The 14,534-nt window shown below is 43.1% G+C and overlaps 1 protein-coding gene across 1 annotated transcript; it reads right to left on the reverse strand.

Annotated features, from left to right (window-relative positions):
* Window positions 1-611: 611 nt before the first annotated feature.
* Window positions 612-6,325, reverse strand: LOC125519250 (small ribosomal subunit protein uS19-like). Its single transcript, XM_087533662.1, has 4 exons — window positions 6,184-6,325; window positions 4,505-4,521; window positions 816-967; window positions 612-708 (listed from the first exon to the last, which is right to left on the reverse strand). The coding sequence occupies exons 1-4, from the start codon at window positions 6,323-6,325 to the stop codon at window positions 612-614; spliced, it is 408 nt and encodes a 135-aa protein (XP_087389788.1).
* Between the last annotated feature and the right edge of the window lie 8,209 nt (window positions 6,326-14,534).

The following is a 14,534-nucleotide window of genomic DNA, read 5'->3' on the forward strand; positions in this document are numbered from 1 at the left end:
CGTTGCAGACAAAGACAGTAGCAGGCAGGCAGCTTTGCAGTAACCCAAGTAATATAATGTAACAGCAGAGCGAGGCAAATCAAGTTGGCTGTGTGTGTGCTTGAGCTAGCTTAGTACATACAGTCCATGGTTGGGCTCCAAAACAAACAGAGCATGCTAGTGTCAACAGAATCAAGCCAGGGGAATAGAAACAGACCATACCATGATGAAGTTTAAAATAGAATAATCAATGCATATACATTTTCTAGTGGAAAATCACAGAAACAGTTGATGAAAATCTGCATCCGAAGTTCTAACAATGCCATGTCTACAACAAAGAAAACCTAACTACATCGTCAGGCAGCTTTGAATAACAAAAAAATCTACCATTTATGATTAATTCAACAAACAAAACTAAATAGCATAGGCCTTTTGTGACAAGTTATGGTAGCACATCGCCTGCCACTGTGATCTAACGAGGAACTGATATCACGTGAGGAGCAGAACTAATTTCCAGGAGGAACTAAATAGCTCAACTCAAGCACAATTCCGAAAACTACAGTGATGTTAAAAATCAAGAATATAGCAGGAAATATCAGATATATTCAAAGATAAGCAGTTCACCATGGCACTCAACTACAAACAAGTGTAAAAAGGGAACCATCAATCACCGCCTTGCAGAGCGTCTTGACAAGCGCCATCGGCTTCCTCTTCAGACCCCTCGAGAACCTAACCAATCCCAACACAAATCTAATCAACAAGCCGGATCAGACCAAAGACAACCGCAGCCAGCCACAGTTGCAGATCCACAACGCAAAGGAGACACCGCTCGTTACCTTCTGCGAGCGCGGGCTGGGAAGAGCCCGACGAGGTCCTCACTGGACATGTCGAGGAGAGCGTCTAGGTCCATGCCGCGGTAGCTGAACTTGCGGAACATCCTCTTCTTGGGACCGGCGGCCGCCACCTCGGGGTCGACATCAACGTCCTCCTGCGACGAGAAAACACCACGCACGTCAGAAGGGGAGGTATGGGCTATGGGACCGAGGGGCTAGGGCTTCGGAGAGGCACTCCCCATGGTTGAAGGGAAGGGTGGAGCTCGAGCCGGTGGAAGGCGGCTGCGGCGAAATGGCTGTCGGTTCCATGGCCGGGTTTCCTTCCAGTGCCATGGCCTTGGCGTGCGGAGGAGGAAGCTGCTGCTGCTCCTGCTCAGGTCGTTGCAGGTCAAGAGCAGTGACACTTGGAGGGGAGGCCGGTGGCGGGGTAGGGGTTGGGACGGCGGAGAGGGAGGTCTGGGTCGGGGAGAGGGAGGCAGCACGAGAGGTTGGATCTGGATCTGGGTGGCGGCGGCGACGGGGAAAATGGAGCGTCAGTGGCGATTGGGAGAAGGGAGCTAGGGTTTCATGGGTGTACGAGGATGAGCGGGACACGGGGTGATTCGGGAGGGGGTGAGAACGACGAGGGGGGTGTGGCTGCCGTTGGATCCGGTCGTATCCGACGGTGCTTAATCCATGATCCGCGTGAGATGAATTTGGACCAATCAGAATGCAGTATCCTTTTTGATGATGTTAAGACCATTTAAATTGGTCGTAATCGATTGAAAATAAGATGTTAAATCATGTCTTCTATTTGACGACCTAAATTTTTAATAGAAATAAATAGAAATCAAAAACCTTCGCATTGTGTCACCAAGTGTGACCTACTTTTCAGTAAAAATAATAAACTTTGGATGGAAATTGCATTTTTATTTTCCGAGTGACCGAAATGAGTTTTTTTGTGAAGGACCTACCATATATTTGTTGCAAAATTGGACCAACTCAAATTTCTAAAATACTATGCCATATTTAATGCACAATTGACAAAATGGTTGGATGTCAAAAGTTTTGATCCACCTCTGGTGAAAAAGACAAATTTCCGCCGATTCAGTAGGAAGCGGGTCAAATTTGAACTGCAGCTGCCTTATAGTTTGCTCTTTATTTTTTCCAAAAATCATTTCTAGGTACATAAGTATATATTTAATCAGAGAAACATCAAAAGTTTTTCAATATTCAACCACTATCTAGGAACGGTCAAGCCCGCCGTTTTGACCGCATTTTGAAACGGGCATAAAAAATTCAAAAAAATCAAAAAATTGGAAAACCTTCGCATTGTGTCATTATATGTGACCAAGTTTCCAGGAAAAACAATAAACTTGTAATACGAAAATTCTTTTAAAAAAGTGCTCTCAGAAATGAGCTATCATATCTAAAGATTCATGGCTTTCAACCAAATAATCAATCTTATGGCCACATTCATGGCATAGTTTGTTCAAATGATCTCATATTATGCAAAATGATGCATCTTGGAATTCCAAACAATGTTGCCTCAGGGAGTTTTCATTTGCTTTGCACGGAAATTTCATTTTCCATTTTCCGAGTGCCCGAAATGAGTTTTTTGTGTGAAGGGCCTACCATATATTTGTTGCAAAATTTGACCAAATAAATTTTCTAAAATACTAGACCATATTTAATGCACAATTGACAAAATGGCTGCGTGTCAAAAGTTTTTGATCCACCTCTAATGAAAAAGATAAATTTTCGCTGATTCAGTAGGAAGCAGGTCAAATTTGAACTGCAGCTGCCTCATAGTTTGCTCTTTATTTTTCCCAAAAATTATTTCTAGGTACATAAGTATATATTAATCAGAGAAACATCAAAAGTTTTTCAAGATTCAACCACTAGATAGGAACGGTCAAGCCCGCCGTTTTGACCGCTTTTTGAAATGGGCATAAAAATTCAAAAAAATAAAAAAAATTGGAAAACCTTCGCATTGTGTCATTATATGTGACCAAGTTTCCAGGAAAAATAATAAACTTGTAATACGAAAATTATTTTAAAAAAATGTTCTTAGAAATGAGCTATCATGCGTGAAGATTTATGGCTTTTAAGCCAAATGATCAATCTTATGGCCACATTCATTGCATAGTTTGTTCAAATGATTTCATATTGTGCACTAGGGTGCATCTTGGAATTCCAAACAATGTTTACTAAGGGAGTTTTCATTTTCTTTGCACGAAAAATCCATTTTCCAATTTTTGAGTGCCTGAAATGATTTTTTTTTTGTGAATGACCTACCATATATTTGTTACAAAATTGGACCAAATCAAAATTTTAAAATACTAGTACATATTTAATGCACAATTGACCAAAATGGTTAGGTGTCAAAAGCCTTGATCCACCTCTGGTGAAAAAGACAAATTTCTTCCGATTCAGGAGGAAGCGGGTCAAATTTGAACTGCAGCTGCCTCATAGTTTGCTCTTTATATTTTCCAAAAATAATTTCTAGGTACATAAGTATCTATTTAAACAGAGAAACATCAAAAGTTTTCTAAGATTCAACCACTAGCTAGGAACGGTCAAGTCCGCCGTTTTGACCGCATTTTGAAACAGGCATAAAAAATTCAAAAAATTCAAAAATTGGAAACCTTCGCATTGTGTCATCATATGTGACCAAGTTTCCATTAAAAATATTAAACTTATAATACATCAATTATTTTAAAAAAGTGTTCTCAGAAATGAGCTATCATGCGTGAAGATTCATGGCTTTCAAGCCAAATGATCAATCTTATGGCCACATTCATGGCATAGTTTGTTCAAATGATCTCATATTGTGGACAAGGGTGCATCTTGGAATTCCAAACAATGCCTAAGGGAGTTTTCATTTTTCCTTGCACGGAAAATTCATCTTCCATTTTTCGAGTGCCCGAAATGAGTTTTTGTGAAGGACCTACCATATATTTGTTGCAAAATTGGACCAAACCAAATTTCCAAAATACTAGGGCATATTTAATGAACAATTGACAAAGTGGTTGGGGTTTCAAAAGCTTTGATCCACCTCTGGTGAAAAAGACAAATTTCCGCTGATTCAAAGGAAGCGGATCAAATTTGAACTGCAGCTGCCTTATAGTTTGCTCTTTATTTTTTCAAAAAATCATTTCTAGTTATATAAGTATCTATTTAAGCAGAAATACATGGTTTAGTGGCGATACGTCGAGGTTTGGACGGTGGCCCAGGGCCCCAACTCGAAAGCGCGTAAACTCGCATGCCCGTCGTGTGGTCACCGCGTGACTGTGGCGTTGTTATGCGTTCTGGGCGGCCTAGGAATGTCTAGTGGGTTGGGAACTCCCCAGGTAGGTTCTTGGAAGAAAATGAAAATAGAAGAATCTCAGGAGGAGACCGAACTATGCTCAAACATGAATTAGCACCCAAGTGTTTGATTAGCGGTACGGGGAACGCACATGGCCAATGGGCTTGAGTTTTGGCTGAGGATGATCAGCTACTAGGGAGACTGTCTTGGAAAATTTTGAGCTCAAATGGAGTAGCTTAGATGGCACTTGCTTTGCAAAGTACCACATCGGGCAGAAATATGGATGTTGAAGCTGGGCTCAAATGGATAAATGGATTGAGATGAAATTTGGATGAGGGTGATAATTTGGGAATATGAAGGGACTGTACAAATTTCATTCCATTTGGATATATAAAAATGGTACCTTCACAATGCTCTCAACTGAATAGAAAATTGGGAAAAATATTGAGGGCAATTGGTTAAACTAAATGAGCTAAAATTTGGCGTAGTGAGTTTCTATGGGCAGGGTCATGTCCTGGTAAATTGGCTACAATTATAAAGCAATATAAAATGTAGTTGCTTCACAACCTAAAAATATTACTCATAACAAAGATTGGATAGTGAGCTATCATGGTTTGTTAGATGGAGCTAAAACTTTCTGGAGAGATATGATATGGGCATATAGAATATGTGGCAAAAATTCAAATCATTACGATATGCATAGCTAGTTATTCCTTCACAAAGCTTCTAGCTGAATGAAAACTTTGGAAATTTGCCGAGGAACATTTACTAGGAAAATGGAGCTGAAATTTTTCACGAGGCAATGATTTGGATACGAAAGAGTGCCCAAAATTTTTGAGGTCAATCAAGTATATGTAAATAGCACTTCCTTCACAAAGTGCTGTTCTGAACAGAATAGGAAAATGAATATTTTTGAATTATATTTGAACTAGGTGAGGAAGGTTTTTTACACATTTAACAAAGATATGATCCAAAGAATTTATGAGAATGTTTTGGGAATTTTGGGAATAACAGAAATATAGGTTGCTTCACAACCTAGGACAGAAATTGACACATGGACATGACACATACGCAAAACTAATGAGGTGGCGCCTAGTCATAGAAATAAGTACCAATGCATCCACATTCACAACCTCATAACCATTTATATTGGTCGTAAGGCAATTTCAGGGTTTAAGCCCTTCCAAGCGAAATGGCCGTGGATTTATGACCAATTCAGCTAGGGTCACTAAGAGAAGGTCACTAGTTGACATATTTCTTGTAGTGTTGAAGGAATTTCACCGTCGCCCCGTGTCACCCTGAGTCAAATTCGCAGTTCTCTCACCCTTCCTCCGAATAGTCTCTAGCATGTCCCACAGCTATAGCACTCCACCTCCTTCTGTATTTGTCATCCGCACTTTGCCATGTGCACTAAACACCACAGAATATACGGCCATGTACTCTCTCAGCTTTTGACAATTTCAGACTCTCCGCCACTTCCTCAGATTCTCTATGGTCAACTCATGTCCATCTTCCAGCACTGATAGACCCAGTCACCAACTTGAATCCGGTACTCGTCAACACTGCTTCAACACCCCCTGCACAATTTGTCTGACCACATGTCCGACCACCAGTGACTTGGCCTGTCATCGTGTCCCGTGCTTACCGCACGTCTCGCCGCTATCACCGCACCGAGCCTCTGCTGTCCTGGTCGAGTCTCTAGGGCCGCGGACCCACACCACTCAAACCCCTACTACAGAGAACCACTGATCATCACCGATCGATGCCGAGTATTACGTCTCCATCAGACCACTGGTACCCAATCCGATCCACGTGTCTCTCGCTATCCCACTGAAATAGGCTTCGACTCTCCGAATTCTTACGTCGTAGCCCCTCCATCAGCACAGAGTGAAGTCTTCCGCTAGACTCCAGCTCCACCTTCAACATGACTCCATGGTGGTTGTACGTGCCACCCTCATGCCCCGTCGACTTGAAGCTCTCATGTGTACACAACCTTGAATCAACCTTGTGTCATTGTCTTGCCGAAGCCGCACAAGCCCTCAGGCCTGTGCCACGTGTTTCCACGCCCCAGAAGTTGGTCACCATCAGCATCACGCTCATATGTCGTAGTCGCTGAAATCACCACCGTCTTCTCCTTTGACCAACATCCATGTCGATCCATCAGACTGTCCAATCCAACCCAGCCGGAAACATCCGACTGCAACCTTGCTCCACCCTGCGTCATGTCCGCCCGCACATCCTTGCTTTGCTTGACGCCCTGTATATGCATGATCCTTCATGAGGCGCTTGTCCGCCCACTCCGTTGCCTGTTCACACGCTCCAAGCCATCTTATCAAACCAACCTAGCAAAACTTTCATGCAAACTTAAACCGGACAAATCCCTTGTCTGCAAATTATCTTGCCCATGTTTGATTTATTAGCTTCTCCATGCACCTATAGCAGAACAAAGAATCAAATCAATCCATGCCAAACCACTCCCGTGCACACGTGAACATAGCAATTCCATTTTTTAACCAACAAAATCTCGTACATAATTCCAGCACCTCAGCCTCCGATCGTCTGCGTATGTGGCTCTTACGCGTAGCCACCACGTCCCGGCCTGCCCACCAGCGCCCAAACAGTTGGACAGCACACCATGCTGGGCCCTCATGCAGCTTCCAGCCTGATCTAGCCCACTGGCCCGCACTGGGCTACAGCCACACGCACGCTCTGGCACACCGGCCAAGAATTCGATCCCGAGCGGTTTAGCTCCATGCGTCGCAGTCCCGGTTGTCCACGTTACGCCGCCACCATGAAACGGATTCGATCTTGCCGAGCGCTACCTCTGCCTATTTCCGATTGCTTCCAATCTTGCCGAGCTGATTTACGATCCCACCGTCCCTTCTGCTAGCTTCTGCCCTTCGATCTCCGTGAAATCTCACGATCGCAGGACATACTGATACGTCTTCAACGTATCTATAATTTTTGATTGCTCCATGCTATATTATCTACTGTTTTGGACTATATTGGGCTTTATTTTCCACATATATTATTTTTGGGACTAACCTATTAACCGGAGGCCCAGCCCAGAATTGTTGTTTTTTGCCTATTTCAGTGTTTCGGATAAACGGAATATCAAACGGAGTCCAAACGGAATAAAATCTTCGGGAACGTGATTTTCTCACCGAACGTGATCCGGGAGACTTGGACCCTGCTCCAAGGAACAAAAGAGGCGGTCACGAGGGTGGGGGCGCCCCCCCCTAGGGCGCGCCCCCTGCCTCACGGGCCCCTCGTTGCTCCTCCGGCGTACTTCTTCCTCCTATATATATACACGTACCCCCAAATGTTCAGAACAGGACCCAAAAACCTAATTCCACCGCCGCAACTTTCTGTATCCACGAGATCCCATCTTGGGGCCTGTTCCGGAGCTCCGCCGGAAGAGAGCCGTCATCACGGAGGGCTTCTACATCATCCTAGCCCCTCCGATGAAGTGTGAGTAGTTTACCTCAGACCTTCGGGTCCATAGTTAGTAGCTAGATAGCTAGTTAGCTTGCATATTTTGTTAGTACCTTTAGGATTGACAAAACCTTCTGGTTGCATCATATACAACTCTTCTTTAATAAATCCATTAAGGAATGCGGTTTTGTTTATCCATTTGCCAGATTTCATAAAATGCGGCAATTGCTAACATGATTCGGACAGACTTAAGCATAGATACGAGTGAGAAACTCTCATCGTAGTCAACACCTTGAACTTGTCGAAAACCTTTTTGCGACAATTCTAGCTTTGTAGATAGTAACACTAATATCAGTGTCCGTTTTCCTCTTGAAGATCCATTTAATCTCAATGGCTCGCCGATCAATGGGCAAGTCAATCAAAGTCCATACTTTGTTCTCATACATGGATCTCATCTCAGATTTCATGGCCTCAAGCCATTTCGCGGAATCTGGGCTCATCATCGCTTCCTCATAGTTCATAGGCTCATCATGGTCAAGTAACATGACCTCCAGAACAGGATTACCGTACCACTCTGGTGCAGATCTCACTCTGGTTTACCTACGAGGTTCGGTAGTAACTTGATCTGAAGTTACATGATCATCATCATTAGCTTCCTCACTAATTGGTGTAGTAGTCACAGGAACAAATTTCTATGATGAACTACTTTCCAATAAGGGAGCAGGTACAATTACCTCATCAAGTTCTACTTTCCTCCCACTCACTTCTTTTGAGAGAAACTCCTTCTCTAGAAAGGATCCATTCTCAACAATGAATATCTTGCCTTCGGATCTGTGATAGAAGGTGTACCCAACATTTTCTTTTGGGTATCCTATGAAGATGCACTTCTCCGATTTGGGTTTGAGCTTATCAGGTTGAAACTTTTTCACATAAGCATTGCAACCTCAAACTTTAAGAAACGATAGCTTAGGTTTCTTGCCAAACCATAGTTCATACAGTGTCGTCTCAATGGATTTAGATGGTGCCCTATTTAATGTGAATGTAGCTGTCTCTAATGCATAACCCCAAAACGATAGTGGTAAATCAGTAAGAGACATCATAGATCGCACCATATCTAATAAAGTACGGTTACGACGTTCAGACACACCATTACACTGTGGTGTTCCAGGTGGCATGAGTAGTGAAACTATTTCACATTGTTTTAACTGAAGGCCAAACTCGTAACTCAAATATTTTCCTTCTGCGATCATATCGTAGAAACTTTTATTTTTGTTACGATGATTCTCCACTTCACTCTGAAATTCTTTGAACTTTTCAAATGTTTCAGACTTGTGTTTCATCAAGTAGATATACTCATATCTGCTCAAATCATCTATGAAGATCAGAAAATAATGATACCTGCCGCGAGCCTCAATATTCATCGGACCACATACATCAGTATGTATGATTTCCAACAAATCTGTTGCTTGCTCCATTGTTCCGGAGAATGGAGCCTTAGTCATCTTGCCCATGAGGCATGGTTCGCAAGCATCAACTGATTTATAATCAAGTGATTCCAAAAGCCCATCAACATGGATTTTCTTCATGCGCTTTACACCAATGTGACCTAAACGGCAGTGCCACAAATAAGTTGCACTATCATTATTGACTTTGCATCTTTTGGTTTCAATATTATGAATATGTGTATCACTACCATCGAGATCCAACGAACCATTTTCATTGGGTGTGTAACCATATAAGGTTTTATTCATGTAAACAGAACAACAATTTATTCTCTTACTTAAATGAATAACCGTATTGCAATAAACATGATCAAATCATATTCATGCTCAACGCAAACACCAAATAACACTTATTTAGGTTCAACACTAATCCCGAAAGTATAGGGAGTGTGCGATGATGATCATATCAATCTTGGAACCACTTCCAACACACATCGTCACTTCACCCTTAACTAGTCTCTGTTCATTCTGCAACTCCCATTTCGAGTTACTACTCTTAGCAACTGAACCAGTATCAAATACCGAGGGGTTGCTACGAACACTAGTAAAATACACATCAATAATCTGTATATCAAATATACCTTTGTTCACTTTGCCATCCTTCTTATCCACCAAATACTTGGGGTAGTTCCGCTTCCAATGACCAGTCCCTTTGCAGTACAAGCACTCAGTTTCAGGCTTAGGTCCAGACTTGGGGTTTTCACTTGAGCAGCAACTTGCTTGCCGTTCTTCTTGAAGTTCCCCTTTCTTCCCTTTGTCCCTTTACTTGAAACTAGTGGTTTTTTTACCATCAACACTTGATGCTTTTCTTGATTTCTACCTTCGTCGATTTCAGCATCGCGAAGAGCTTGGGAATCGTTTCCATTATCCCTTGCATATTATAGTTCATCACGAAGTTCTACTAACTTGGTGATGGTGACTAGAGAATTATGTCAATCACTATTTTATCTGGAAGATTAACACCCACTTGATTCAAGCGATTGTAGTACCCAGACAATCTGAGCACATGCTCACTGCTTGAGCTATTCTCCTCCATCTTTTAGCTATAGAACTTGTTGGAGACTTCATATCCCTCAACTCGGGTGTTTGCTTGGAATATTAACTTCAACTCCTGGAACATCTCATATGTTCCATGACGTTCAAAACGTCTTTGAAGTCCCGATTCTAAGCCGTTAAGCATGGTGCACTAAACTATCAAGTAGTCATCATATTGAGCTAGCCAAACGTTCAGAACGTCTGCATCTGCTCCTGCAATAGGTCTGTCACCTAGCGGTGCATCAAGGACATAATTCTTCTGTGCAGCAATGAGGATAATCCTCAGATCACGGATCCAATCCGCATCATTGCTACTAACATTTTTCAACTTAGTTTTCTCTAGGAACACAATAAACTGGGAGCAACATCGCGAGCTATTGATCTACAACATAGATATGCTAATACTACCAGGACTAAGTTCATGATAAATTAAAGTTCAATTAATCATATTACTTAAGAACTCCCACTTAGAAAGACATCCCTCTAATCTTCTAAAGTGATCACGTGATCCAAATCAACTAAACCATAACCGATCATCACGTGAAATGGAGTAGCTTTCAATGGTGAACATCAATATGTTGATCATATCTACTATATGATTCACGCTCGACCTTTCGGTCTCAGTGTTCCGAGGCCATATCTGCATATGCTAGGCTCGTCAAGTTTAACCTGAGTATTCTGCGTGTGCAAAAACTGGCTTGCACCCGTTGTAGATGGACGTACAGCTTATCACACCCGATCATCACGTGGTGTCTGGGCACGACGAACTTTGGCAACGGTGCATACTCAGGGAGAACACTTTTATCTTGAAATTTAGTGAGAGATCACCTTGTAATGCTACCGTCAATCAAAGCAAGATAAGATGCATAAAAGATAAACATCACATGCAATCAATATAAGTGATATGATATGGCCATCATCATCTTGTGCTTGTGATCTCCATCTTCGAAGCACCGTCATGATCACCATCGTCACCGGCGCGACACCTTGATCACCATCGTAGCATCGTTGTCGTCTCGCCAATCTTATGCTTCCTCGACTATCGCTACCGCTTAATGATAAAGTAAAGCATTACAGCGCAATTGCATTGCATAGAATAAAGCGACAACCATATGGCTCCTGCCAGTTGCTGATAACTTGGTTACAAAACATGATCATCTCATACAATAAAATTTAGCATCATGTCTTGACCATATCAATCACAACATGCCCTGCAAAAACAAGTTAGACGTCCTCTAATTTGTTGTTGCAAGTTTTACATGGCTGCTACGGGCTTAGCAAGAACCGTTCTTACCTACGCATCAAAACCACAACGACAGTTTGTCAAGTTGGTGATGTTTTAACCTTCGCAAGGACCGGGCGTAGCCACACTTGGTTCAACTAAAGTTGGAGAAACTGACACCCGCCAGCCACCTGTGTGCAAAGCACGTCGGTAGAACCAGTCTCGCGTACGCGTAATGTCGGTCCGGTTCGCTTCATCCAACAATACCGCCGAACCAAAGTATGACATGCTGGTAAGCAGTATGACTTATATCGCCCACAACTCACTTGTGTTCTACTCGTGCACAACATCAACGCATAAAACCTAGGCTCTGATGCCACTGTTGGGGAACGTAGTAATTTCAAAAAAAATTCCTACGCACATGCAAGATCATGGTGATGTATAGCAACGAGGGGGAGAGTGTGTCCACGTACCCTCGTAGACCGAAAACGGAAGCATTAGCACAACGCGGTTGATGTAGTCGTACGTCTTCACGATCCAACCGATCAAGTACCGAACGCACGACACCTCCGAGTTCTGCACACGTTCAACTCGATGACGTCCCTCGAACTCCGATCCAACCGAGTGTTGAGGGAGAGTTTCATCAGCACGACAGCGTGGTGACGATGATGATGTTCTACCGATGCAGGGCTTCGCCTAAGCACCGCTACGATATGACCGAGGTGGATTATGGTGGAGGGGAGCACCGCACACGGCTAAGAGATCAAGAGATCAATTGTTGTGTCTATGGGGTGCCCCCTAGCCACGTATATAAAGGAGTGGAGGAGGGGAGGGCTGGCCCTCTCTATGGCGCGCCCTAGGGGAGTCCTACTCCCACCGGGAGTAGGATTCCCCCTTTCCTAGTAGAACTAGGAGCCCTTCCAAGTAGTAGGAGTAGGAGGGAAGGAAAGGGAAGGGAAAAGGAGAAGGAAGGAAGGGTGCGCCCCCCTCCCTAGTCCAATTCGGACCAGCCCATGGGGAGGTGTGCGGCCACCCTTTGAGGCCTTTCTCTCCTTTCCCGTATGGCCCATTAAGGCCCAATACAAATTCCCGTAACTCCCCAGTACTCCCAAAAATACCCGAATCACTCGGAACCTTTCCGATGTCCGAATATAGTCGTCCAGTATATCGATCTTTATGTCTCGACCATTTCGAGACTCCTCGTCATGTCCCCGATCTCATTCGGGACTCCGAACTCCTTCGGTACATCAAAACACATAAACTCCTAATATAACCATCATCAAACTTGAAGCGTGCGGACCCTACGGGTTCGTGAACTATGTAGACATGACCGAGACACGTCTCCGGTCAATAACCAATAGCGGAACCTGGATGCTCATATTGGCTCCTACATATTCTATGAAGATCTTTATCGGTCAGACCGCATAACAACATACGTTGTTCCCTTTGTCATCGGTATGTTACTTGCCCGAGATTCGATCGTCGGTATCTCAATACCTAGTTCAATCTCGTTACCGGCAAGTCTCTTTACTTGTTCCGTAATACATCATCCCACAACTAACTCATTAGTTGCAATGCTTGCAAGCCTTATAGTGATGTGCATTACCGAGTGGGCCCAGAGATACCTCTCCGATAATCGGAGTGTCAAATCCTAATCTCGAAATACGCCAACCCAACAAGTACCTTTGGAGACACCTGTAGAGCACCTTTATAATCACCCAGTTACATTGTGACGTTTGGTAGCACACAAAGTGTTCCTCTGGTAAATGGGGGTTGCATAATCTCATAGTCATAGGAACATGTATAAGTCATGAAGAAAGCAATAGCAACAAACTAAACGATCAAGTGCTATGCTAACGGAATGGGTCAAGTCAATCACATCATTCTCCTAATGATGTGATCCCGTTAATCAAATGACAACTCATGTCTATGGTTAGGAAACATGACCATCTTTGATCAATGAGCTAGTCAAGTAGAGGCATACTAGTGACACTCTGTTTGTCTATGTATTCACACATGTATTATGTTTCCGGTTAATACAATACTAGCATGAATAATAAACATTTATCATGATATAAGGAAATAAATAATAACTTTATTATTGCCTCTAGGGCATATTTCCTTCACATTTATTATCCTCCAAACCCTCCAATCCAGAACTCGCCTGTGTTAAAGGAGAGGAGTTAAATGAGTAGAGAGAGGACTAATCCACATTTTAGTAGGGGTACCCCTGACTAAAAAAATTTAGTCTCAAGACTAGTTTTAGCCCCTCTTTAGTCAGGGGTGCTTGGAACTTTAGCCTCTTAAAGAGACTATTTTTAGTCAGACTAAAATAAGTCCCTTGGATCCAAGAACCCTCTAAGCATCCTGGAATTCTTTGACAAAACTAAGCACCCTAAAATTCTTTGACAACTAAACTGCTGGCTATATGATGTTGGCCATATATATTGTACGTATATAATGTGAAGAAACGAGTGGTTGTACTGTACCAACTAAAAGATGAAATGTAAGAAATACTAGTATGTACGTACTGAAGAGTTAAAGTAACGAGAAGAAACATAACATAGTTCTGCTGCGGGCTCAGCACAACACACCCCTCAAATTAAATTAAGCACCCTGAAATTAAACTTTGCAACTATTCCGGTAGACACTGCATTAGAACCACCATGAGCAACGACACTGCCACCTTACTCAGAGTCCTCGTCCACATCCTCGACTTCGTCCTTGTCCCTGTTCCTCTTGGCCGATACTTCTTTGCTTGAACCGCACACTTGGCTGTTGCTCTTCATCCAACCCTTGTAGATATTGAAGCAAAGGTAGCCATCCATTGCAGTGTAGTGGATGTGGTCTATATCTAGTAAATTCCGCTGCCATGCATGACGATGAAACGTGTAATGAGGTTTCTCCAGTTTACCGTACGAAGGATGAACCATGGCTCCTGCCAGGGTCAGCATTGAAGGCTGACGAGAGGACACCAGCCGATTCTTTTGGAGGTTGAAGGTGTTGCCTACAACGAGGCCTATCCGATGCAGGACTTCTTTGTCGTTACCAAAGTCTATAGTAACGAATTTGACTAGGTTGCTCTCGAGGAAGTCCTTAAAATCCAGGCACTCAACATCGGCATGGCATATGTGGTAGACCAAGCATAAGTCATGCACCCAAACCTGGATCACGGCGGGCTTCTTCCTCTCTTCGTCCTTTAGATCCTTCTCTCGTCACAGGACTGTGGTGTACTCAAC

Source organism: Triticum urartu, chromosome 7A (genome assembly GCF_056163025.1).
Source record: "Triticum urartu cultivar PI428250 chromosome 7A, HENAU_Tu73, whole genome shotgun sequence".
In the NCBI taxonomy this organism is placed as follows: Eukaryota; Viridiplantae; Streptophyta; class Magnoliopsida; order Poales; family Poaceae; genus Triticum; species Triticum urartu.

Bases quoted from the DNA above. Each gene is read 5' to 3' on its own strand.
- LOC125519250 (XM_087533662.1), bottom strand. From the start codon at position 6,325: ATGACGCAGGGTGGAGCAAGGTTGCAGTCGGATGTTTCCGGCTGGGTT. The intron at 709-815 runs GTAACGAGCGGT...GGGATTGGTTAG, and splicing joins CCAGCCCGCGCTCGCAGAAG to GTTCTCGAGGGGTCTGAAGA.